Source organism: Haliotis rubra, unplaced genomic scaffold (assembly GCF_003918875.1).
Source record: "Haliotis rubra isolate DU_JTF1 unplaced genomic scaffold, ASM391887v1 Scf41, whole genome shotgun sequence".
Lineage (NCBI taxonomy): Eukaryota > Metazoa > Mollusca > Gastropoda > Lepetellida > Haliotidae > Haliotis > Haliotis rubra.
Genome location: NW_025767091.1, coordinates 923,940 through 951,401, shown reverse-complemented (window position 1 = coordinate 951,401; position 27,462 = coordinate 923,940). Strand labels below are relative to the sequence as shown.

General features: G+C 38.4%; 3 protein-coding genes across 29 annotated transcripts; all 3 read right to left on the bottom strand.

The window, feature by feature from the left end:
• Positions 1–2,298: 2,298 nt before the first annotated feature.
• LOC124287970 lies at positions 2,299–4,391 on the bottom strand. Its single transcript, XM_046724474.1, has 6 exons — positions 4,093–4,391; positions 3,619–3,675; positions 3,374–3,376; positions 2,838–2,894; positions 2,524–2,604; positions 2,299–2,373 (listed from the first exon to the last, which is right to left on the bottom strand). The coding sequence occupies exons 1-6, from the start codon at positions 4,162–4,164 to the stop codon at positions 2,299–2,301; spliced, it is 345 nt and encodes a 114-aa protein (XP_046580430.1). The 5' UTR covers positions 4,165–4,391.
• A 1,188-nt stretch (positions 4,392–5,579) lies between these two features.
• Positions 5,580–15,112, bottom strand: LOC124288024 (glutamic acid-rich protein-like). 27 transcript variants are annotated; one of them, XM_046724560.1, is made up of 10 exons: positions 15,053–15,112; positions 8,451–8,738; positions 8,208–8,219; positions 8,145–8,174; positions 7,636–7,692; positions 7,390–7,401; positions 6,853–6,909; positions 6,608–6,619; positions 6,035–6,091; positions 5,611–5,801 (listed from the first exon to the last, which is right to left on the bottom strand). In XM_046724560.1, the coding sequence occupies exons 2-10, from the start codon at positions 8,518–8,520 to the stop codon at positions 5,722–5,724; spliced, it is 387 nt and encodes a 128-aa protein (XP_046580516.1). In that variant the 5' UTR covers positions 8,521–8,738; positions 15,053–15,112; the 3' UTR covers positions 5,611–5,721. The 27 variants fall into 27 exon arrangements, 26 of the variants coding, with proteins under 26 accessions (XP_046580510.1, XP_046580508.1, XP_046580511.1 ...); XM_046724563.1 differs by having other exon boundaries at positions 5,611–5,798; XM_046724565.1 differs by having other exon boundaries at positions 6,035–6,085.
• On the bottom strand, positions 10,720–25,173 carry LOC124287969 (trichohyalin-like). Its single transcript, XM_046724473.1, has 20 exons — positions 25,071–25,173; positions 24,136–24,192; positions 23,355–23,411; positions 22,575–22,631; positions 21,793–21,849; positions 21,013–21,069; positions 20,232–20,288; positions 19,450–19,506; positions 18,668–18,724; positions 17,885–17,941; positions 17,105–17,161; positions 16,325–16,381; positions 15,544–15,600; positions 14,765–14,821; positions 14,254–14,321; positions 13,985–14,041; positions 13,204–13,260; positions 12,420–12,476; positions 11,634–11,690; positions 10,720–10,878 (listed from the first exon to the last, which is right to left on the bottom strand). The coding sequence occupies exons 1-20, from the start codon at positions 25,171–25,173 to the stop codon at positions 10,720–10,722; spliced, it is 1,299 nt and encodes a 432-aa protein (XP_046580429.1).
• Positions 25,174–27,462: the final 2,289 nt, after the last annotated feature.

Sequence of the window (27,462 nt, the reverse complement as noted above, 5' to 3'; positions counted from 1 at the left end):
CATGTCACGGTATAGGATTAGCCTTGTTTTGTTAATACTAACGCTACTTCAGCTTAAACTAGTATGAGGAGAGTAACCAGGCGAAGTCAGCGAGTCTTTTACGGTAAGGGACAGTGGGGTAGCCTAATGGTTACAGCGTCCGCTCGTCACGCTGAAGACCTGGGTTCGATACCCCACATTTGAACAATGTGTGAATCCCATTTCTGGTGTCTCCCGCGGTGATATTGCTGGAATATTGCTAAAAGCGGCTTAAAACCATACTCACTCCTTTGCGACAAGCATGAGTTGATGAAGATCCATTCTAACACGGACGTTCAGAGTAGTGTCATTGTACTTGAAGGTAAATGGATACTACATAACCTTGTGTAAATATTTAAATGAAAAAACCTGACTGAGGTAATGTAGACAAGTCAGCGAGCTTTGCGTCTTTAGTAGACTAAGGCTTAGTCACTGAATATATATAATTTTGATAGTAACAAACAAGCCAATTTATATTGAAAAGTGAGACCAGAGATTCAGAGCCTGAGGAAATCTAGACTTGCTTTATTTAGGGCTTTAGCACCACAGATAGGGCTTGGCAGTAGGAAATTAATGTGGTTCAGGGACTGTGAGACAGACTACGTCTTTAGATACGTTTACAAATGCACGGAGATATATCGGAGATGAGTGTAATTATTCAAATATCATTCAGTTTCTGAGAGCGTGGGCTCAAATACAGGTTGGAACTCAATCTCCCCAAAGTAATAGAATCTAAGCTTTACTGTGAAGATGTAATCCCACATATAACATATCTTACGTTCCAAGTTTATGCAATTTAAAAAGGAATAAACAAAACAGTTTCAGTACCATCCACATGTACACAGCAACCGAGAGATAGAAAAAAAGTAACAAGAGCGGAAGTCAGTGATTTCATGATGCTGTCAAAAAGTTTCCCGTTCTAATACTGTAAACGACTAAATATGTATCATTATCAAAGTGAAAGGCCATGTTAGCGCTTTATCAATGCAATAAGGCTCTCTCATACCTGATAAAGCGCCAATTTGGCATGTGCAGCGAACAGCGAGCTCCAATTTGACTTCCAATATTCCACTTAGAGAGGTCTTAATGCGTCTTCTGAAAATGTCAGCACAGTCCAGTCTGATAAAAGCAGTGTTTCAAGCGTGTAATTTACAAGTAGACATATATATCGAATTTTCACGGACAGTTTATTGGATGTTCTAGTGGATATCTGTGACTCGTTTATTCACCCTTTTTACCCCAGCTAAAATCACGAACAAAATGCCTGACGCTGCCCTCTGTTCCACTGCATGGACACAAATAATGCTACGTGAAAACGATCTACATTATCGCATGTCCTGATAATGTTGATACCCGTGAAGTCCAGGTTAGAATTGGTCTCAAGCAACCCATGCATGTCGCAAGAGGCCATAACGGGATCCGGTTGTCAGACACATGTCATCGTATCCCAATTGCGTAGATCGTTACTCATGCTGTTCTTCACTGGATTGTCTGGTCTAGACTCGAATATTTACAGACCGCCGCCATATAGCTGGAATATTGCTGAGGGCGTCGTTACAAAACAATCAACGTCAGAGGCGACCAATGGGATCGGGTTGCCATGCTCGCTGACTTGGTTGATACATGTCATTTTATCCCAACTGCGCAGATCGAACAAACAAAATGGTACACATGCATGGCTTATACGTGCAGAGTTTTCCTATCACATGAAGCTGACATAAAACCAAACGGATTAACTGTTAGTGTGTGCAAGTATGATAGTACCTGAACCACATTATTTTCCCTACTGCCCTTTTGTCGACCGTTTCGGCTAGATAGTATCAAGTAGCTTATCGTAAAAATGACCATGACCAAATTTTTTTTCATAGGTACCATGGATACATTTACAAGAAAATCAGGAGGTTAGACTGCTTTAAGGAGCATACGTTTTGCTTATACCATCTCTAATTTGTAAACTAAATTATAGAAATATGCCAAACATTTCGATCATCAAAGATCCGGACGTTTTGATTGTCAAATCATCACTTTATTGAAGTGCTATTATATTAATATGACAGATAAATAATAAATGAGAGTATGTAGCAGGTTTGATAGATGATTTGACAATTATGTTACACCACACACACTCAATCCTCACTAAAAATAAATTGAATATCCTTAATAAGGGTCAAGCCGGGTAGTGTCAAGCACTGTAATACGGATGTTGCTCAGTGTGATAAATATGATGCATAACATTTGACAGGAACAATCATTAATTTATTCTTAGTTATAATCTTCTGATTACAAAGCTTCTGATTTACATTCATTCTTCGCCATCTCCTTATTCTTAACGTCTTCTGCGCTCTTCGTCTTGATCTGAAAGAATGAAACAACTATGAAGGTGCTGTTACAAACAAACATGACATATTTCATTAGTTGAAAGTCTGTGGTGTGCGAGTACTGATTATTCAAAAGAAACACAATAACAAATACTCTTGTCTGTGAGAATGTGGTAGCATTTCTAACCTTCTTCCTCCTCATCTTCTTCGTCCTCCTCATCTTCTTCGTCTTCCTCATCGTCTTCGTCTTCCTCATCTTCTTCATCTTCTAAACATATTGGAAGAACATTGTATTTCAAATCTGGACAAGATCCATCCAAAACACCATGCGTTTAAATCAAGGAGCTGAATTGGCCTTGGTTATATTTACTAGTATACAGTGTGTTATGACAACAATCTTTATATCTTGTCTTTCACTAGTTGACTTTTTGTGGCATGTGGGAACTGGAGGAAAAGGGAATGAACCAGGTGAATATGGAAGTAGGAAGTAGTTTTGCTAACCGTCTTCATTTTCTTCATCTTCGTCTTCCTCACGTTTTCTGCTTTCTTCACCTTCATCTAGAACAATCATACACAATTGTATTGCATCTCTCAAGAAACTATATTCAAAACATCATACGTTTCCATGAAAAGAGTGAACGGGACTTCATGGCACTGCATGCGTTCAGTCTTGTTTCATGTCAGTATGGGTAGCATGCTTCCTTTCACTTCTTGAATTACTCTTGAATGTGGCAAATGATACTAATGGAGAATGTGTATTGCCACTCTACAGAAGTTGCATCTATAAACCTGTCTTTTAAAGCAAGGGCCAGAACTTGCCATCCAGATATGTGCAAGCCTACAGTGTCAAAGGACAAAATACATCATAGTCTTTCTTCCACCAGTTGAATGTCTGTGGTGTGCGAGTACTGATTATTCAAAAGAAACACAATAACAATTACTCTTGTCTGTGAGAATGTGGTAGCATTTCTAACCTTCTTCATCATCTTCGTCCTCCTCATCTTCTTCGTCTTCCTCATCGTCTTCGTCTTCCTCACCTTCTTCATCTTCTAAACATATTGGAAGAACATTGTATTTCAAATCTGGACAAGATCCATCCAAAACACCATGCGTTTAAATGAAGGAACTGAATTGGCCTTGGTTATATTTACTAGTATACAGTGTGTTATGACAACAATCTTTATATCTTGTCTTTCACTAGTTGACTTTTTGTGGCATGTGGGAACTGGAGGAAAAGGGAATGAACCAGGTGAATATGGAAGTAGGAAGTAGTTTTGCTCACCGTCTTCATTTTCTTCATCTTCGTCTTCCTCACGTTTTCTGCGTTCTTCATCTTCATCTAGAACAATCATACACAATTGTATTGCATCTCTCAAGAAACTATATTCAAAACATCATACGTTTCCATGAAAAGAGTGAACGGGACTTCATGGCACTGCATGCGTTCAGTCTTGTTTCATGTCAATATGGGTAGTATGCTTCCTTTCACTTCTTGAATTACTCTTGAATGTGGCAAATGATACTAATGGAGAATGTGTATTGCCACTCTACAGAAGTTGCATCCATAAACCTGTCTTTTAAAGCAAGGGGCCAGAACTTGCCATCCAGATATGTGCAAGCCTACAGTGTCAAAGGACAAAATACATCATAGTCTTTCTTCCACCAGTTGAATGTCTGTGGTGTGCGAGTACTGATTATTCAAAAGAAACACAATAACAATTACTCTTGTCTGTGAGAATGTGGTAGCATTTCTAACCTTCTTCATCATCTTCGTCCTCCTCATCTTCTTCGTCTTCCTCATCGTCTTCGTCTTCCTCACCTTCTTCATCTTCTAAACATATTGGAAGAACATTGTATTTCAAATCTGGACAAGATCCATCCAAAACACCATGCGTTTAAATCAAGGAACTGAATTGGCCTTGGTTATATTTACTAGTATACAGTGTGTTATGACAACAATCTTTATATCTTGTCTTTCACTAGTTGACTTTTTGTGGCATGTGGGAACTGGAGGAAAAGGGAATGAACCAGGTGAATATGGAAGTAGGAAGTAGTTTTGCTCACCGTCTTCATTTTCTTCATCTTCGTCTTCCTCACGTTTTCTGCGTTCTTCATCTTCATCTAGAACAATCATACACAATTGTATTGCATCTCTCAAGAAACTATATTCAAAACATCATACGTTTCCATGAAAAGAGTGAACGGGACTTCATGGCACTGCATGCGTTCAGTCTTGTTTCATGTCAATATGGGTAGTATGCTTCCTTTCACTTCTTGAATTACTCTTGAATGTGGCAAATGATACTGATGGAGAATGTGTATTGCCACTCTACAGAAGTTGCATCCATAAACCTGTCTTTTAAAGCAAGGGCCAGAACTTGCCATCCAGATATGTGCAAGCCTACAGTGTCAAATTGCCATCCAGATATGTGCAAGCCTACAGTGTCAAAGGACAAAATACATCATAGTCTTTTTTCCACCAGTTGAATGTCTGTGGTGTGAGAGTACTGATTATTCAAAAGAAACACAATAACAATTACTCTTGTCTGTGAGAATGTGGTAGCATTTCTAACCTTCTTCATCATCTTCGTCCTCCTCATCTTCTTCGTCTTCCTCATCGTCTTCGTCTTCCTCACCTTCTTCATCTTCTAAACATATTGGAAGAACATTGTATTTCAAATCTGGACAAGATCCATCCAAAACACCATGCGTTTAAATCAAGGAACTGAATTGGCCTTGGTTATATTTACTAGTATACAGTGTGTTATGACAACAATCTTTATATCTTGTCTTTCACTAGTTGACTTTTTGTGGCATGTGGGAACTGGAGGAAAAGGAATGAACCAGGTGAATATGGAAGTAGGAAGTAGTTTTGCTCACCGTCTTCATTTTCTTCATCTTCGTCTTCCTCACGTTTTCTGCGTTCTTCATCTTCATCTAGAACAATCATACACAATTGTATTGCATCTCTCAAGAAACTATATTCAAAACATCATACGTTTCCATGAAAAGAGTGAACGGGACTTCATGGCACTGCATGCGTTCAGTCTTGTTTCATGTCAATATGGGTAGTATGCTTCCTTTCACTTCTTGAATTACTCTTGAATGTGGCAAATGATACTGATGGAGAATGTGTATTGCCACTCTACAGAAGTTGCATCCATAAACCTGTCTTTTAAAAGCAAGGGCCAGAACTTGCCATCCAGATATGTGCAAGCCTACAGTGTCAAATTGCCATCCAGATATGTGCAAGCCTACAGTGTCAAAGGACAAAATACATCATAGTCTTTCTTCCACCAGTTGAATGTCTGTGGTGTGAGAGTACTGATTATTCAAAAGAAACACAATAACAATTACTCTTGTCTGTGAGAATGTGGTAGCATTTCTAACCTTCTTCATCATCTTCGTCCTCCTCATCTTCTTCGTCTTCCTCATCGTCTTCGTCTTCCTCACCTTCTTCATCTTCTAAACATATTGGAAGAACATTGTATTTCAAATCTGGACAAGATCCATCCAAAACACCATGCGTTTAAATCAAGGAACTGAATTGGCCTTGGTTATATTTACTAGTATACAGTGTGTTATGACAACAATCTTTATATCTTGTCTTTCACTAGTTGACTTTTTGTGGCATGTGGGAACTGGAGGAAAAGGGAATGAACCAGGTGAATATGGAAGTAGGAAGTAGTTTTGCTAACCGTCTTCATTTTCTTCATCTTCGTCTTCCTCACGTTTTCTGCGTTCTTCATCTTCATCTAGAACAATCATACACAATTGTATTGCATCTCTCAAGAAACTATATTCAAAACATCATACGTTTCCATGAAAAGAGTGAACGGGACTTCATGGCACTGCATGCGTTCAGTCTTGTTTCATGTCAATATGGGTAGTATGCTTCCTTTCACTTCTTGAATTACTCTTGAATGTGGCAAATGATACTGATGGAGAATGTGTATTGCCACTCTACAGAAGTTGCATCCATAAACCTGTCTTTTAAAGCAAGGGCCAGAACTTGCCATCCAGATATGTGCCAAGCCTACAGTGTCAAATTGCCATCCAGATATGTGCAAGCCTACAGTGTCAAAGGACAAAATACATCATAGTCTTTCTTCCACCAGTTGAATGTCTGTGGTGTGAGAGTACTGATTATTCAAAAGAAACACAATAACAATTACTCTTGTCTGTGAGAATGTGGTAGCATTTCTAACCTTCTTCATCATCTTCGTCCTCCTCATCTTCTTCGTCTTCCTCATCGTCTTCGTCTTCCTCACCTTCTTCATCTTCTAAACATATTGGAAGAACATTGTATTTCAAATCTGGACAAGATCCATCCAAAACACCATGCGTTTAAATCAAGGAACTGAATTGGCCTTGGTTATATTTACTAGTATACAGTGTGTTATGACAACAATCTTTATATCTTGTCTTTCACTAGTTGACCTTTTGTGGCATGTGGGAACTGGAGGAAAAGGGAATGAACCAGGTGAATATGGAAGTAGGAAGTAGTTTTGCTCACCGTCTTCATTTTCTTCATCTTCGTCTTCCTCACGTTTTCTGCGTTCTTCATCTTCATCTAGAACAATCATACACAATTGTATTGCATCTCTCAAGAAACTATATTCAAAACATCATACGTTTCCATGAAAAGAGTGAACGGGACTTCATGGCACTGCATGCGTTCAGTCTTGTTTCATGTCAATATGGGTAGTATGCTTCCTTTCACTTCTTGAATTACTCTTGAATGTGGCAAATGATACTGATGGAGAATGTGTATTGCCACTCTACAGAAGTTGCATCCATAAACCTGTCTTTTAAAGCAAAGGGCCAGAACTTGCCATCCAGATATGTGCAAGCCTACAGTGTCAAAGGACAAAATACATCATAGTCTTTTTTCCACCAGTTGAATGTCTGTGGTGTGAGAGTACTGATTATTCAAAAGAAACACAATAACAATTACTCTTGTCTGTGAGAATGTGGTAGCATTTCTAACCTTCTTCATCATCTTCGTCCTCCTCATCTTCTTCGTCTTCCTCATCGTCTTCGTCTTCCTCACCTTCTTCATCTTCTAAACATATTGGAAGAACATTGTATTTCAAATCTGGACAAGATCCATCCAAAACACCATGCGTTTAAATCAAAGGAACTGAATTGGCCTTGGTTATATTTACTAGTATACAGTGTGTTATGACAACAATCTTTATATCTTGTCTTTCACTAGTTGACTTTTTGTGGCATGTGGGAACTGGAGGAAAAGGGAATGAACCAGGTGAATATGGAAGTAGGAAGTAGTTTTGCTAACCGTCTTCATTTTCTTCATCTTCGTCTTCCTCACGTTTTCTGCGTTCTTCATCTTCATCTAGAACAATCATACACAATTGTATTGCATCTCTCAAGAAACTATATTCAAAACATCATACGTTTCCATGAAAAGAGTGAACGGGACTTCATGGCACTGCATGCGTTCAGTCTTGTTTCATGTCAATATGGGTAGTATGCTTCCTTTCACTTCTTGAATTACTCTTGAATGTGGCAAATGATACTGATGGAGAATGTGTATTGCCACTCTACAGAAGTTGCATCCATAAACCTGTCTTTTAAAGCAAGGGCCAGAACTTGCCATCCAGATATGTGCAAGCCTACAGTGTCAAATTGCCATCCAGATATGTGCAAGCCTACAGTGTCAAAGGACAAAATACATCATAGTCTTTCTTCCACCAGTTGAATGTCTGTGGTGTGCGAGTACTGATTATTCAAAAGAAACACAATAACAATTACTCTTGTCTGTGAGAATGTGGTAGCATTTCTAACCTTCTTCATCATCTTCGTCCTCCTCATCTTCTTCGTCTTCCTCATCGTCTTCGTCTTCCTCACCTTCTTCATCTTCTAAACATATTGGAAGAACATTGTATTTCAAATCTGGACAAGATCCATCCAAAACACCATGCGTTTAAATCAAGGAACTGAATTGGCCTTGGTTATATTTACTAGTATACAGTGTGTTATGACAACAATCTTTATATCTTGTCTTTCACTAGTTGACTTTTTGGCATGTGGGAACTGGAGGAAAAGGGAATGAACCAGGTGAATATGGAAGTAGGAAGTAGTTTTGCTAACCGTCTTCATTTTCTTCATCTTCGTCTTCCTCACGTTTTCTGCGTTCTTCATCTTCATCTAGAACAATCATACACAATTGTATTGCATCTCTCAAGAAACTATATTCAAAACATCATACGTTTCCATGAAAAGAGTGAACGGGACTTCATGGCACTGCATGCGTTCAGTCTTGTTTCATGTCAATATGGGTAGTATGCTTCCTTTCACTTCTTGAATTACTCTTGAATGTGGCAAATGATACTGATGGAGAATGTGTATTGCCACTCTACAGAAGTTGCATCCATAAACCTGTCTTTTAAAAGCAAGGGCCAGAACTTGCCATCCAGAACTACAGTGTCAAATTGCCATCCAGATATGTGCAAAGCCTACAGTGTCAAAGGACAAAATACATCATAGTCTTTCTTCCACCAGTTGAATGTCTGTGGTGTGCGAGTACTGATTATTCAAAAGAAACACAATAACAATTACTCTTGTCTGTGAGAATGTGGTAGCATTTCTAACCTTCTTCATCATCTTCGTCCTCCTCATCTTCTTCGTCTTCCTCATCGTCTTCGTCTTCCTCACCTTCTTCATCTTCTAAACATATTGGAAGAACATTGTATTTCAAATCTGGACAAGATCCATCCAAAACACCATGCGTTTAAATCAAGGAACTGAATTGGCCTTGGTTATATTTACTAGTATACAGTGTGTTATGACAACAATCTTTATATCTTGTCTTTCACTAGTTGACTTTTTGTGGCATGTGGGAACTGGAGGAAAAGGGAATGAACCAGGTGAATATGGAAGTAGGAAGTAGTTTTGCTAACCGTCTTCATTTTCTTCATCTTCGTCTTCCTCACGTTTTCTGCGTTCTTCATCTTCATCTAAAACAATCATACACAATTGTATTGCATCTCTCAAGAAACTATATTCAAAACATCATACGTTTCCATGAAAAGAGTGAACGGGACTTCATGGCACTGCATGCGTTCAGTCTTGTTTCATGTCAATATGGGTAGTATGCTTCCTTTCACTTCTTGAATTACTCTTGAATGTGGCAAATGATACTGATGGAGAATGTGTATTGCCACTCTACAGAAGTTGCATCCATAAACCTGTCTTTTAAAGCAAGGGCCAGAACTTGCCATCCAGATATGTGCAAGCCTACAGTGTCAAAGGACAAAATACATCATAGTCTTTCTTCCACCAGTTGAATGTCTGTGGTGTGCGAGTACTGATTATTCAAAAGAAACACAATAACAATTACTCTTGTCTGTGAGAATGTGGTAGCATTTCTAACCTTCTTCATCATCTTCGTCCTCCTCATCTTCTTCGTCTTCCTCATCGTCTTCGTCTTCCTCACCTTCTTCATCTTCTAAACATATTGGAAGAACATTGTATTTCAAATCTGGACAAGATCCATCCAAAACACCATGCGTTTAAATCAAGGAACTGAATTGGCCTTGGTTATATTTACTAGTATACAGTGTGTTATGACAACAATCTTTATATCTTGTCTTTCACTAGTTGACTTTTTGTGGCATGTGGGAACTGGAGGAAAAGGGAATGAACCAGGTGAATATGGAAGTAGGAAGTAGTTTTGCTCACCGTCTTCATTTTCTTCATCTTCGTCTTCCTCACGTTTTCTGCGTTCTTCATCTTCATCTAAAACAATCATACACAATTGTATTGCATCTCTCAAGAAACTATATTCAAAACATCATACGTTTCCATGAAAAGAGTGAACGGGACTTCATGGCACTGCATGCGTTCAGTCTTGTTTCATGTCAATATGGGTAGTATGCTTCCTTTCACTTCTTGAATTACTCTTGAATGTGGCAAATGATACTGATGGAGAATGTGTATTGCCACTCTACAGAAGCTGCATCCATAAACCTGTCTTTTAAAGCAAGGGCCAGAACTTGCCATCCAGATATGTGCAAGCCTACAGTGTCAAAGGACAAAATACATCATAGTCTTTCTTCCACCAGTTGAATGTCTGTGGTGTGCGAGTACTGATTATTCAAAAGAAACACAATAACAATTACTCTTGTCTGTGAGAATGTGGTAGCATTTCTAACCTTCTTCATCATCTTCGTCCTCCTCATCTTCTTCGTCTTCCTCATCGTCTTCGTCTTCCTCACCTTCTTCATCTTCTAAACATATTGGAAGAACATTGTATTTCAAATCTGGACAAGATCCATCCAAAACACCATGCGTTTAAATCAAGGAACTGAATTGGCCTTGGTTATATTTACTAGTATACAGTGTGTTATGACAACAATCTTTATATCTTGTCTTTCACTAGTTGACTTTTTGTGGCATGTGGGAACTGGAGGAAAAGGGAATGAACCAGGTGAATATGGAAGTAGGAAGTAGTTTTGCTCACCGTCTTCATTTTCTTCATCTTCGTCTTCCTCACGTTTTCTGCGTTCTTCATCTTCATCTAGAACAATCATACACAATTGTATTGCATCTCTCAAGAAACTATATTCAAAACATCATACGTTTCCATGAAAAGAGTGAACGGGACTTCATGGCACTGCATGCGTTCAGTCTTGTTTCATGTCAATATGGGTAGTATGCTTCCTTTCACTTCTTGAATTACTCTTGAATGTGGCAAATGATACTGATGGAGAATGTGTATTGCCACTCTACAGAAGTTGCATCCATAAACCTGTCTTTTAAAGCAAGGGCCAGAACTTGCCATCCAGATATGTGCAAGCCTACAGAAATTGCCATCCAGATATGTGCAAGCCTACAGTGTCAAAGGACAAAATACATCATAGTCTTTTTTCCACCAGTTGAATGTCTGTGGTGTGAGAGTACTGATTATTCAAAAGAAACACAATAACAATTACTCTTGTCTGTGAGAATGTGGTAGCATTTCTAACCTTCTTCATCATCTTCGTCCTCCTCATCTTCTTCGTCTTCCTCATCGTCTTCGTCTTCCTCACCTTCTTCATCTTCTAAACATATTGGAAGAACATTGTATTTCAAATCTGGACAAGATCCATCCAAAACACCATGCGTTTAAATGAAGGAACTGAATTGGCCTTGGTTATATTTACTAGTATACAGTGTGTTATGACAACAATCTTTATATCTTGTCTTTCACTAGTTGACTTTTTGTGGCATGTGGGAACTGGAGGAAAGGGAATGAACCAGGTGAATATGGAAGTAGGAAGTAGTTTTGCTCACCGTCTTCATTTTCTTCATCTTCGTCTTCCTCACGTTTTCTGCGTTCTTCATCTTCATCTAGAACAATCATACACAATTGTATTGCATCTCTCAAGAAACTATATTCAAAACATCATACGTTTCCATGAAAAGAGTGAACGGGACTTCATGGCACTGCATGCGTTCAGTCTTGTTTCATGTCAATATGGGTAGTATGCTTCCTTTCACTTCTTGAATTACTCTTGAATGTGGCAAATGATACTGATGGAGAATGTGTATTGCCACTCTACAGAAGTTGCATCCATAAACCTGTCTTTTAAAGCAAGGGCCAGAACTTGCCATCCAGATATGTGCAAGCCTACAGTGTCAAAGGACAAAATACATCATAGTCTTTCTTTTTTTCCACCAGTTGAATGTCTGTGGTGTGAGAGTACTGATTATTCAAAAGAAACACAATAACAATTACTCTTGTCTGTGAGAATGTGGTAGCATTTCTAACCTTCTTCATCATCTTCGTCCTCCTCATCTTCTTCGTCTTCCTCATCGTCTTCGTCTTCCTCACCTTCTTCATCTTCTAAACATATTGGAAGAACATTGTATTTCAAATCTGGACAAGATCCATCCAAAACACCATGCGTTTAAATCAAGGAACTGAATTGGCCTTGGTTATATTTACTAGTATACAGTGTGTTATGACAACAATCTTTATATCTTGTCTTTCACTAGTTGACTTTTTGTGGCATGTGGGAACTGGAGGAAAAGGGAATGAACCAGGTGAATATGGAAGTAGGAAGTAGTTTTGCTCACCGTCTTCATTTTCTTCATCTTCGTCTTCCTCACGTTTTCTGCGTTCTTCATCTTCATCTAGAACAATCATACACAATTGTATTGCATCTCTCAAGAAACTATATTCAAAACATCATACGTTTCCATGAAAAGAGTGAACGGGACTTCATGGCACTGCATGCGTTCAGTCTTGTTTCATGTCAATATGGGTAGTATGCTTCCTTTCACTTCTTGAATTACTCTTGAATGTGGCAAATGATACTGATGGAGAATGTGTATTGCCACTCTACAGAAGCTGCATCCATAAACCTGTCTTTTAAAAAGCAAGGGCCAGAACTTGCCATCCAGATATGTGCAAGCCTACAGTGTCAAAGGACAAAATACATCATAGTCTTTCTTCCACCAGTTGAATGTCTGTGGTGTGCGAGTACTGATTATTCAAAAGAAACACAATAACAATTACTCTTGTCTGTGAGAATGTGGTAGCATTTCTAACCTTCTTCATCATCTTCGTCCTCCTCATCTTCTTCGTCTTCCTCATCGTCTTCGTCTTCCTCTTACTTCTTCATCTTCTAAACATATTGGAAGAACATTGTATTTCAAATCTGGACAAGATCCATCCAAAACACCATGCGTTTAAATCAAGGAACTGAATTGGCCTTGGTTATATTTACTAGTATACAGTGTGTTATGACAACAATCTTTATATCTTGTCTTTCACTAGTTGACTTTTTGTGGCATGTGGGAACTGGAGGAAAAGGGAATGAACCAGGTGAATATGGAAGTAGGAAGTAGTTTTGCTCACCGTCTTCATTTTCTTCATCTTCGTCTTCCTCACGTTTTCTGCGTTCTTCATCTTCATCTAGAACAATCATACACAATTGTATTGCATCTCTCAAGAAACTATATTCAAAACATCATACGTTTCCATGAAAAGAGTGAACGGGACTTCATGGCACTGCATGCGTTCAGTCTTGTTTCATGTCAATATGGGTAGTATGCTTCCTTTCACTTCTTGAATTACTCTTGAATGTGGCAAATGATACTGATGGAGAATGTGTATTGCCACTCTACAGAAGTTGCATCCATAAACCTGTCTTTTAAAGCAAGGGCCAGAACTTGCCATCCAGATATGTGCAAGCCTACAGTGTCAAAGGACAAAATACATCATAGTCTTTCTTCCACCAGTTGAATGTCTGTGGTGTGCGAGTACTGATTATTCAAAAGAAACACAATAACAATTACTCTTGTCTGTGAGAATGTGGTAGCATTTCTAACCTTCTTCATCATCTTCGTCCTCCTCATCTTCTTCGTCTTCCTCATCGTCTTCGTCTTCCTCACCTTCTTCATCTTCTAAACATATTGGAAGAACATTGTATTTCAAATCTGGACAAGATCCATCCAAAACACCATGCGTTTAAATCAAGGAACTGAATTGGCCTTGGTTATATTTACTAGTATACAGTGTGTTATGACAACAATCTTTATATCTTGTCTTTCACTAGTTGACTTTTTGTGGCATGTGGGAACTGGAGGAAAAGGGAATGAACCAGGTGAATATGGAAGTAGGAAGTAGTTTTGCTCACCGTCTTCATTTTCTTCATCTTCGTCTTCCTCACGTTTTCTGCGTTCTTCATCTTCATCTAGAACAATCATACACAATTGTATTGCATCTCTCAAGAAACTATATTCAAAACATCATACGTTTCCATGAATAGAGTGAACGGGACTTCATGGCACTGCATGCGTTCAGTCTTGTTTCATGTCAATATGGGTAGTATGCTTCCTTTCACTTCTTGAATTACTCTTGAATGTGGCAAATGATACTGATGGAGAATGTGTATTGCCACTCTACAGAAGCTGCATCCATAAACCTGTCTTTTAAAGCAAGGGCCAGAACTTGCCATCCAGATATGTGCAAGCCTACAGTGTCAAAGGACAAAATACATCATAGTCTTTCTTCCACCAGTTGAATGTCTGTGGTGTGCGAGTACTGATTATTCAAAAGAAACACAATAACAATTACTCTTGTCTGTGAGAATGTGGTAGCATTTCTAACCTTCTTCATCATCTTCGTCCTCCTCATCTTCTTCGTCTTCCTCATCGTCTTCGTCTTCCTCACCTTCTTCATCTTCTAAACATATTGGAAGAACATTGTATTTCAAATCTGGACAAGATCCATCCAAAACACCATGCGTTTAAATCAAGGAACTGAATTGGCCTTGGTTATATTTACTAGTATACAGTGTGTTATGACAACAATCTTTATATCTTGTCTTTCACTAGTTGACTTTTGTGGCATGTGGGAACTGGAGGAAAAGGGAATGAACCAGGTGAATATGGAAGTAGGAAGTAGTTTTGCTAACCGTCTTCATTTTCTTCATCTTCGTCTTCCTCACGTTTTCTGCGTTCTTCATCTTCATCTAGAACAATCATACACAATTGTATTGCATCTCTCAAGAAACTATATTCAAAACATCATACGTTTCCATGAAAAGAGTGAACGGGACTTCATGGCACTGCATGCGTTCAGTCTTGTTTCATGTCAATATGGGTAGTATGCTTCCTTTCACTTCTTGAATTACTCTTGAATGTGGCAAATGATACTGATGGAGAATGTGTATTGCCACTCTACAGAAGTTGCATCCATAAACCTGTCTTTTAAACCAAGGGCCAGAACTTGCCATCCAGATATGTGCAAGCCTACAGTGTCAAAGGACAAAATACATCATAATCTTTCTTCCACCAGTTGATTGTCTGTGGTGTGCGAGTACTGATTATTCAAAGAAACACAATAACAATTACTCTTGTCTGTGAGAATGTGGTAGCATTTCTAACCTTCTTCATCATCTTCGTCCTCCTCATCTTCTTCGTCTTCCTCATCGTCTTCGTCTTCCTCACCTTCTTCATCTTCTAAACATATTGGAAGAACATTGTATTTCAAATCTGGACAAGATCCATCCAAAACACCATGCGTTTAAATGAAGGAACTGAATTGGCCTTGGTTATATTTACTAGTATACAGTGTGTTATGACAACAATCTTTATATCTTGGCTTTCACTAGTTGACTTTTTGTGACATGTGGGAACTGGAGGAAAAGGAATGAACCAGGTGAATATGGAAGTAGGAAGTAGTTTTGCTCACCGTCTTCATTTTCTTCATCTTCGTCTTCCTCACGTTTTCTGCGTTCTTCATCTTCATCTAGAACAATCATACACAATTGTATTGCATCTCTCAAGAAACTATATTCAAAACATCATACGTTTCCATGAAAAGAGTGAACGGGACTTCATGGCACTGCATGCGTTCAGTCTTGTTTCATGTCAATATGGGTAGTATGCTTCCTTTCACTTCTTGAATTACTCTTGAATGTGGCAAATGATACTGATGGAGAATGTGTATTGCCACTCTACAGAAGTTGCATCCATAAACCTGTCTTTTAAAGCAAGGGCCAGAACTTGCCATCCAGATATGTGCAAGCCTACAGTGTCAAAGGACAAAATACATCATAATCTTTCTTCCACCAGTTGATTGTCTGTGGTGTGCGAGTACTGATTATTCAAAAGAAACACAATAACAATTACTCTTGTCTGTGAGAATGTGGTAGCATTTCTAACCTTCTTCATCATCTTCGTCCTCCTCATCTTCTTCGTCTTCCTCATCGTCTTCGTCTTCCTCACCTTCTTCATCTTCTAAACATATTGGAAGAACATTGTATTTCAAATCTGGACAAGATCCATCCAAAACACCATGCGTTTAAATCAAGGAACTGAATTGGCCTTGGTTATATTTACTAGTATACAGTGTGTTATGACAACAATCTTTATATCTTGTCTTTCACTAGTTGACTTTTTGTGACATGTGGGAACTGGAGGAAAAGGGAATGAACCAGGTGAATATGGAAGTAGGAAGTAGTTTTGCTCACCGTCTTCATTTTCTTCATCTTCGTCTTCCTCACGTTTTCTGCGTTCTTCATCTTCATCTAGAACAATCATACACAATTGTATTGCATCTCTCAAGAAACTATATTCAAAACATCATACGTTTCCATGAAAAGAGTGAACGGGACTTCATGGCACTGCATGCGTTCAGTCTTGTTTCATGTCAATATGGGTAGTATGCTTCCTTTCACTTCTTGAATTACTCTTGAATGTGGCAAATGATACTGATGGAGAATGTGTATTGCCACTCTACAGAAGTTGCATCCATAAACCTGTCTTTTAAACCAAGGGCAAGAACTTGCCATCCAGATATGTGCAAGCCTACAGTGTCAAAGGACAAAATACATCATAATCTTTCTTCCACCAGTTGATTGTCTGTGGTGTGCGAGTACTGATTATTCAAAGAAACACAATAACAATTACTCTTGTCTGTGAGAATGTGGTAGCATTTCTAACCTTCTTCATCATCTTCGTCCTCCTCATCTTCTTCGTCTTCCTCATCGTCTTCGTCTTCCTCACCTTCTTCATCTTCTAAACATATTGGAAGAACATTGTATTTCAAATCTGGACAAGATCCATCCAAAACACCATGCGTTTAAATCAAGGAACTGAATTGGCCTTGGTTATATTTACTAGTATACAGTGTGTTATGACAACAATCTTTATATCTTGTCTTTCACTAGTTGACTTTTTGTGACATGTGGGAACTGGAGGAAAAGGGAATGAACCAGGTGAATATGGAAGTAGGAAGTAGTTTTGCTCACCGTCTTCATTTTCTTCATCTTCGTCTTCCTCACGTTTTCTGCGTTCTTCATCTTCATCTAGAACAATCATACACAATTGTATTGCATCTCTCAAGAAACTATATTCAAAACATCATACGTTTCCATGAAAAGAGTGAACGGGACTTCATGGCACTGCATGCGTTCAGTCTTGTTTCATGTCAATATGGGTAGTATGCTTCCTTTCACTTCTTGAATTACTCTTGAATGTGGCAAATGATACTGATGGAGAATGTGTATTGCCACTCTACAGAAGTTGCATCCATAAACCTGTCTTTTAAAACAAGGGCCAGAACTTGCCATCCAGATATGTGCAAGCCTACAGTGTCAAAGGACAAAATACATCATAATCTTTCTTCCACCAGTTGATTGTCTGTGGTGTGCGAGTACTGATTATTCAAAGAAACACAATAACAATTACTCTTGTCTGTGAGAATGTGGTAGCATTTCTAACCTTCTTCATCATCTTCGTCCTCCTCATCTTCTTCGTCTTCCTCATCGTCTTCGTCTTCCTCACCTTCTTCATCTTCTAAACATATTGGAAGAACATTGTATTTCAAATCTGGACAAGATCCATCCAAAACACCATGCGTTTAAATCAAGGAACTGAATTGGCCTTGGTTATATTTACTAGTATACAGTGTGTTATGACAACAATCTTTATATCTTGTCTTTCACTAGTTGACTTTTTGTGGCATGTGGGAACTGGAGGAAAAGGGAATGAACCAGGTGAATATGGAAGTAGGAAGTAGTTTTGCTCACCGTCTTCATTTTCTTCATCTTCGTCTTCCTCACGTTTTCTGCGTTCTTCATCTTCATCTAGAACAATCATACACAATTGTATTGCATCTCTCAAGAAACTATATTCAAAACATCATACGTTTCCATGAAAAGAGTGAACGGGACTTCATGGCACTGCATGCGTTCAGTCTTGTTTCATGTCAATATGGGTAGTATGCTTCCTTTCACTTCTTGAATTACTCTTGAATGTGGCAAATGATACTGATGGAGAATGTGTATTGCCACTCTACAGAAGTTGCATCCATAAACCTGTCTTTTTAAACCAAGGGCCAAGAACTTGCCATCCAGATATGTGCAAGCCTACAGTGTCAAAGGACAAAATACATCATAATCTTTCTTCCACCAGTTGATTGTCTGTGGTGTGCGAGTACTGATTATTCAAAAGAAACACAATAACAATTACTCTTGTCTGTGAGAATGTGGTAGCATTTCTAACCTTCTTCATCATCTTCGTCCTCCTCATCTTCTTCGTCTTCCTCATCGTCTTCGTCTTCCTCACCTTCTTCATCTTCTAAACATATTGGAAGAACATTGTATTTCAAATCTGGACAAGATCCATCCAAAACACCATGCGTTTAAATGAAGGAACTGAATTGGCCTTGGTTATATTTACTAGTATACAGTGTGTTATGACAACAATCTTTATATCTTGTCTTTCACTAGTTGACTTTTTGTGGCATGTGGGAACTGGAGGAAAAGGGAATGAACCAGGTGAATATGGAAGTAGGAAGTAGTTTTGCTCACCGTCTTCATTTTCTTCATCTTCGTCTTCCTCACGTTTTCTGCGTTCTTCATCTTCATCTAGAACAATCATACACAATTGTATTGCATCTCTCAAGAAACTATATTCAAAACATCATACGTTTCCATGAAAAGAGTGAACGGGACTTCATGGCACTGCATGCGTTCAGTCTTGTTTCATGTCAATATGGGTAGTATGCTTCCTTTCACTTCTTGAATTACTCTTGAATGTGGCAAATGATACTGATGGAGAATGTGTATTGCCACTCTACAGAAGTTGCATCCATAAACCTGTCTTTTAAACCAAGGGCCAGAACTTGCCATCCAGATATGTGCAAGCCTACAGTGTCAAAGGACAAAATACATCATAATCTTTCTTCCACCAGTTGATTGTCTGTGGTGTGCGAGTACTGATTATTCAAAAGAAACACAATAACAATTACTCTTGTCTGTGAGAATGTGGTAGCATTTCTAACCTTCTTCATCATCTTCGTCCTCCTCATCTTCTTCGTCTTCCTCATCGTCTTCGTCTTCCTCACCTTCTTCATCTTCTAAACATATTGGAAGAACATTGTATTTCAAATCTGGACAAGATCCATCCAAAACACCATGCGTTTAAATGAAGGAACTGAATTGGCCTTGGTTATATTTACTAGTATACAGTGTGTTATGACAACAATCTTTATATCTTGTCTTTCACTAGTTGACTTTTTGTGGCATGTGGGAACTGGAGGAAAAGGGGAATGAACCAGGTGAATATGGAAGTAGGAAGTAGTTTTGCTCACCGTCTTCATTTTCTTCATCTTCGTCTTCCTCACGTTTTCTGCGTTCTTCATCTTCATCTAGAACAATCATACACAATTGTATTGCATCTCTCAAGAAACTATATTCAAAACATCATACGTTTCCATGAAAAGAGTGAACGGGACTTCATGGCACTGCATGCGTTCAGTCTTGTTTCATGTCAATATGGGTAGTATGCTTCCTTTCACTTCTTGAATTACTCTTGAATGTGGCAAATGATACTGATGGAGAATGTGTATTGCCACTCTACAGAAGTTGCATCCATAAACCTGTCTTTTTAAAGCAAGGGCCAGAACTTGCCATCCAGATATGTGCAAGCCTACAGTGTCAAAGGACAAAATACATCATAATCTTTCTTCCACCAGTTGATTGTCTGTGGTGTGCGAGTACTGATTATTCAAAAGAAACACAATAACAATTACTCTTGTCTGTGAGAATGTGGTAGCATTTCTAACCTTCTTCATCATCTTCGTCCTCCTCATCTTCTTCGTCTTCCTCATCGTCTTCGTCTTCCTCACCTTCTTCATCTTCTAAACATATTGGAAGAACATTGTATTTCAAATCTGGACAAGATCCATCCAAAACACCATGCGTTTAAATCAAGGAACTGAATTGGCCTTGGTTATATTTACTAGTATACAGTGTGTTATGACAACAATCTTTATATCTTGTCTTTCACTAGTTGACTTTTTGTGGCATGTGGGAACTGGAGGAAAAGGGAATGAACCAGGTGAATATGGAAGTAGGAAGTAGTTTTGCTCACCGTCTTCATTTTCTTCATCTTCGTCTTCCTCACGTTTTCTGCGTTCTTCATCTTCATCTAGAACAATCATACACAATTGTATTGCATCTCTCAAGAAACTATATTCAAAACATCATACGTTTCCATGAAAAGAGTGAACGGGACTTCATGGCACTGCATGCGTTCAGTCTTGTTTCATGTCAATATGGGTAGTATGCTTCCTTTCACTTCTTGAATTACTCTTGAATGTGGCAAATGATACTGATGGAGAATGTGTATTGCCACTCTACAGAAGTTGCATCCATAAACCTGTCTTTTAAAGCAAGGGCCAGAACTTGCCATCCAGATATGTGCAAGCCTACAGTGTCAAAGGACAAAATACATCATAATCTTTCTTCCACCAGTTGATTGTCTGTGGTGTGCGAGTACTGATTATTCAAAAGAAACACAATAACAATTACTCTTGTCTGTGAGAATGTGGTAGCATTTCTAACCTTCTTCATCATCTTCGTCCTCCTCATCTTCTTCGTCTTCCTCATCGTCTTCGTCTTCCTCACCTTCTTCATCTTCTAAACATATTGGAAGAACATTGTATTTCAAATCTGGACAAGATCCATCCAAAACACCATGCGTTTAAATGAAGGAACTGAATTGGCCTTGGTTATATTTACTAGTATACAGTGTGTTATGACAACAATCTTTATATCTTGTCTTTCACTAGTTGACTTTTTGTGGCATGTGGGAACTGGAGGAAAAGGGAATGAACCAGGTGAATATGGAAGTAGGAAGTAGTTTTGCTCACCGTCTTCATTTTCTTCATCTTCGTCTTCCTCACGTTTTCTGCGTTCTTCATCTTCATCTAGAACAATCATACACAATTGTATTGCATCTCTCAAGAAACTATATTCAAAACATCATACGTTTCCATGAAAAGAGTGAACGGGACTTCATGGCACTGCATGCGTTCAGTCTTGTTTCATGTCAATATGGGTAGTATGCTTCCTTTCACTTCTTGAATTACTCTTGAATGTGGCAAATGATACTGATGGAGAATGTGTATTGCCACTCTACAGAAGTTGCATCCATAAACCTGTCTTTAAACCAAGGGCCAGAACTTGCCATCCAGATATGTGCAAGCCTACAGTGTCAAAGGACAAAATACATCATAATCTTTCTTCCACCAGTTGATTGTCTGTGGTGTGCGAGTACTGATTATTCAAAAGAAACACAATAACAATTACTCTTGTCTGTGAGAATGTGGTAGCATTTCTAACCTTCTTCATCATCTTCGTCCTCCTCATCTTCTTCGTCTTCCTCATCGTCTTCGTCTTCCTCACCTTCTTCATCTTCTAAACATATTGGAAGAACATTGTATTTCAAATCTGGACAAGATCCATCCAAAACACCATGCGTTTAAATGAAGGAACTGAATTGGCCTTGGTTATATTTACTAGTATACAGTGTGTTATGACAACAATCTTTATATCTTGGCTTTCACTAGTTGACTTTTTGTGACATGTGGGAACTGTAGGAAAAGGGAATGAACCAGGTGAATATGGAAGTAGGAAGTAGTTTTGCTCACCGTCTTCATTTTCTTCATCTTCGTCTTCCTCACGTTTTCTGCGTTCTTCATCTTCATCTAGAACAATCATACACAATTGTATTGCATCTCTCAAGAAACTATATTCAAAACATCATACGTTTCCATGAAAAGAGTGAACGGGACTTCATGGCACTGCATGCGTTCAGTCTTGTTTCATGTCAATATGGGTAGTATGCTTCCTTTCACTTCTTGAATTACTCTTGAATGTGGCAAATGATACTGATGGAGAATGTGTATTGCCACTCTACAGAAGTTGCATCCATAAACCTGTCTTTTAAACCAAGGGCAAGAACTTGCCATCCAGATATGTGCAAGCCTACAGTGTCAAAGGACAAAATACATCATAATCTTTCTTCCACCAGTTGATTGTCTGTGGTGTGCGAGTACTGATTATTCAAAAAGAAACACAATAACAATTACTCTTGTCTGTGAGAATGTGGTAGCATTTCTAACCTTCTTCATCATCTTCGTCCTCCTCATCTTCTTCGTCTTCCTCATCGTCTTCGTCTTCCTCACCTTCTTCATCTTCTAAACATATTGGAAGAACATTGTATTTCAAATCTGGACAAGATCCATCCAAAACACCATGCGTTTAAATGAAGGAACTGAATTGGCCTTGGTTATATTTACTAGTATACAGTGTGTTATGACAACAATCTTTATATCTTGTCTTTCACTAGTTGACTTTTTGTGACATGTGGGAACTGTAGGAAAAGGGAATGAACCAGGTGAATATGGAAGTAGGAAGTAGTTTTGCTCACCGTCTTCATTTTCTTCATCTTCGTCTTCCTCACGTTTTCTGCGTTCTTCATCTTCATCTAGAAACAATCATACACAATTGTATTGCATCTCTCAAGAAACTATATTCAAAACATCATACGTTTCCATGAAAAGAGTGAACGGGACTTCATGGCACTGCATGCGTTCAGTCTTGTTTCATGTCAATATGGGTAGTATGCTTCCTTTCACTTCTTGAATTACTCTTGAATGTGGCAAATGATACTGATGGAGAATGTGTATTGCCACTCTACAGAAGTTGCATCCATAAACCTGTCTTTTAAACCAAGGGCCAGAACTTGCCATCCAGATATGTGCAAGCCTACAGTGTCAAAGGACAAAATACATCATAATCTTTCTTCCACCAGTTGATTGTCTGTGGTGTGCGAGTACTGATTATTCAAAAGAAACACAATAACAATTACTCTTGTCTGTGAGAATGTGGTAGCATTTCTAACCTTCTTCATCATCTTCGTCCTCCTCATCTTCTTCGTCTTCCTCATCGTCTTCGTCTTCCTCACCTTCTTCATCTTCTAAACATATTGGAAGAACATTGTATTTCAAATCTGGACAAGATCCATCCAAAACACCATGCGTTTAAATGAAGGAACTGAATTGGCCTTGGTTATATTTACTAGTATACAGTGTGTTATGACAACAATCTTTATATCTTGTCTTTCACTAGTTGACTTTTGTGGCATGTGGGAACTGGAGGAAAGGGAATGAACCAGGTGAATATGGAAGTAGGAAGTAGTTTTGCTCACCGTCTTCATTTTCTTCATCTTCGTCTTCCTCACGTTTTCTGCGTTCTTCATCTTCATCTAAAACAATCATACACAATTGTATTGCATCTCTCAAGAAACTATATTCAAAACATCATACGTTTCCATGAAAAGAGTGAACGGGACTTCATGGCACTGCATGCGTTCAGTCTTGTTTCATGTCAATATGGGTAGTATGCTTCCTTTCACTTCTTGAATTACTCTTGAATGTGGCAAATGATACTGATGGAGAATGTGTATTGCCACTCTACAGAAGTTGCATCCATAAACCTGTCTTTTAAACCAAGGGCAAGAACTTGCCATCCAGATATGTGCAAGCCTACAGTGTCAAAGGACAAAATACATCATAATCTTTCTTCCACCAGTTGATTGTCTGTGGTGTGCGAGTACTGATTATTCAAAAGAAACACAATAACAATTACTCTTGTCTGTGAGAATGTGGTAGCATTTCTAACCTTCTTCATCATCTTCGTCCTCCTCATCTTCTTCGTCTTCCTCATCGTCTTCGTCTTCCTCACCTTCTTCATCTTCTAAACATATTGGAAGAACATTGTATTTCAAATCTGGACAAGATCCATCCAAAACACCATGCGTTTAAATCAAGGAACTGAATTGGCCTTGGTTATATTTACTAGTATACAGTGTGTTATGACAACAATCTTTATATCTTGTCTTTCACTAGTTGACTTTTTGTGGCATGTGGGAACTGGAGGAAAAACAAATGAACCAGGTTAATATGGAAGTAGGAGGTAGTTTTGCTCACCGTCTTCATTTTCTTCATCTTCGTCTTCCTCACGTTTTCTGCGTTCTTCATCTTCATCTAGAACAATCATACACAATTACATTGCAATTCTGAAGACGTTGTATTCATAACATCATCCGTTTAAATGATGGAAATTGAATTAGGTTATATGGCATCAAAATAGATAATATAGTTTTCTTCACTTATTGAAAAGGGCGTGTTGAATAACATCTAAACAATTTGCATCCATAAGAATGTCTTGCCAGATCCTTCCTACCCTATTTTCGAACCCCCAAAATATGAACAGGTTTTTCAAATTCTGACGTCTCACAAGGAAGTAACTTTTGATCATGCGTTCTTCTGCCATGTATATTCACCATATTGATTTGCTCTTTCTTTGATCATGATTTCTGTTATGGTCATTACATATTACCCATTCTACCATGACTTCAGTAAATACTGGATTGTGATTGGTTAATCAAAGTCATTCAGAGGTATATCATCACGTTATATACTTCTGATTTTCCAACACAGTATGTTCCCTTCTAAATCTCATGGAAATGCAAACAAATGCTTACCAAGCATATTCATACCAAGGATGACCCTGGGATCTAAAAAACAAAACAGCAATATCTAAATTTTACTCGGGTGGAAATATAAAACACAAGGGAATTATGGAGTTTTTTCCATTGCATTTGGTCGTTTTAGTTAAAGGTACAAATAACAGTAACCCCGTGTGTCAGCATTTAGATCCAATATCTGAGCGTATTATTCTGTTGAATGGATCTGCTGCAATGGCAGATCTCAAGAACTTCAGTTTGAAGAGGCCCAATGCACTGGAAAGATTAGTTTAAGATATAAAATAACTGTAACCCATGTACTGAAGCATGGATGTAGCCATCAGCGTAATTGTGGGTGGAAATTATCCGTAGATATTATCAAGGAAAGTAGCTTACCGTCCTCAGATCGTGTTTGTTGCACATGGTCATAACGCAGGGCACTATTTGCAGCTGTATAGCTGCTAGTGGCAAACACTACCAGGAGAATCTGAATCAGCATCGTGTTCGTGTCTGTGTCTGATGGCATAGGTGGATGATGGCAACTTTATATATACCGTGGTGTACACTCCATGGATGACTCCCTTGCAGCAGATGGGTTGTAAAAGCAGCATTATAATTCACGACTGAGTTCGTTAGATTACAAAGATATAAACTAATAAAATTTGAGTTTCTTTTCTAATGCCATTTAAAGTCTTATTGTAGGTATTACTATCAATTCCTCACTTTATCCATAGACGTCATCATGCTATACATTCATAAGAAAACTTGTCTCAATATAATTAACTTCAAACTGACTCAAAACCAGTCGTTGTCAGAGTTTCCTAATCTATATTCAATAGAGGAGTGCACCGATGTGCACTCTCAAATATACATTGCTCTTTCAAGCAGAATATCAAGATTGAAATTATGTACCTGTAATATTAGCTGATATGTTCAAATATGATGACAGTACTATGTTTGCGTAATTTTTAATGCACTAGAATCACATACAACTGATTGGTCATTTGGTGCATACTTAAAGGTAGTTTTCCTTTTAAACATAATATCGTGGCATCCATATTCTAGTCAAAGAAACGAAACAAAAACTTATGAAACTAAAATTTCCAACTGCTCAAATAGTCTATGAGGTGGGATCACCTAATTACCATTACATCTACCCTGTGTCTTACTTGTTTGCTCATTACTTTTCCCCTAAGTTGTAAACTTTGTCCCGGGTTCGAATCCCCACATGGGTACAATGAGTGAAGCCCATTTCTGGTGTCCCCCGCCGTGATATTGCTGGAATATTTGTTAAAAGCGGCGTAAAGCCATACTCAGTCAGTCAGTCAGTGTAAACTTTGTGATTCTTTTCCCTATCGTAATACGGTTTGAATAATGACAAAGCAGTGCATATAGATACGACAGAACATTTTCCATATGTATACGAATCTTTTCCTACAATTTATTCCCTCGAAAGGTAAAAGCACTACAAATGTACATAAGTGCTCCAGTTATCATGTCGGAATAGAATTAATGGGTGAAATATCTATATCTATACTCAGGAAGCTTTCTTATACATGAGTGACATTTGACATCAAAGCGTATTACTTGTCTCCCAAAGGATAAGCACTTGGATATTGTACCATTTTGTATTTTCAATACCTTAGATAAATCTACATCAACACATGACACTCTCTGATATATTTCAGGAAGACGGAGATAGGAATCTACAATGGTTCTAGTAATTAAGTTTATGACATGTTCACTAGATAACATATATGCCTTCTACCCAATTAAATCAGCATTTTTTATACCGGTTTCACAGCTGATGCGTGAATACACAAGACCACCTCTTGCAGCAGTGCCAGACATGTCCAGACCATACACATGGTTTCCTGCATCTATTTGTTCCATCAGACATGAACGCTGAAGAGTACATATGCTGATTCAGCGTCTTCTCTCAGTTCCTGAACCCCAGGCTCAGCAGCCCAGGCACCGAAAAAGATCGAAACATGGCGAGTTGCAGTAAATAAAGCAAAATTGAGAAAAGCAACAACAATATACAAAGTCCAGGATGTTTAAACATTGGTCACCAAAATTATTTGAATGTCCAGGAGAAAGTGGTTAAGGCTATTTCTAGGTAACAGCCAGCTTTTTGTTCATTCCTCTTTAAAATGGGATTTCAAAGCTCGGAAAAGATCCACACAAAGAGATATATATTGCTGAATCTAGGCAATACACCATCTAATCACTGTCTCAAAGAGTGACCATAACCTTTAATGGGTGTGTCTATGCTCTGATATCGTTAACGGGCGTTGGGGTAGCCCAATGGTTAAAGCGTTGGCTCGTCGCGCCGAAGACCCACATGGGTACAATGCATGAAGCCCATTTCTGGTGTCCCCCGCCGTGATGTTGATGGAATATTGCTAAAAGCGGCGTAAAACCAAACTCAGTCAGTCAGTCAGTCAGTCAGTATATCGTTAAACAAACATCAAATTTGTATTAATTGATTTACTGAAATATATGAGACTTGTCGGAACACCTCATCTAGTTTCATATTTTAGTCTTTGACTTAAGATTCAGGGTGACTGAATGAATATTTCAGCAGTTATCTTTCAGCCAAACTACTGCGGCTCCAGTCTGTGGTGTTTGCATTTCACAACTTTTGAGATGTTTGACATTTGCGTTCTACTCAGACTGCAAATTACGTCATTGATTCTTCTTCTGAATCTAGGTTTCAAATATTCAGACTTCAGTAAAACTCAAAATGTTTCATGACACAGTTGTTGAGAACATTTCCAAATTGAAC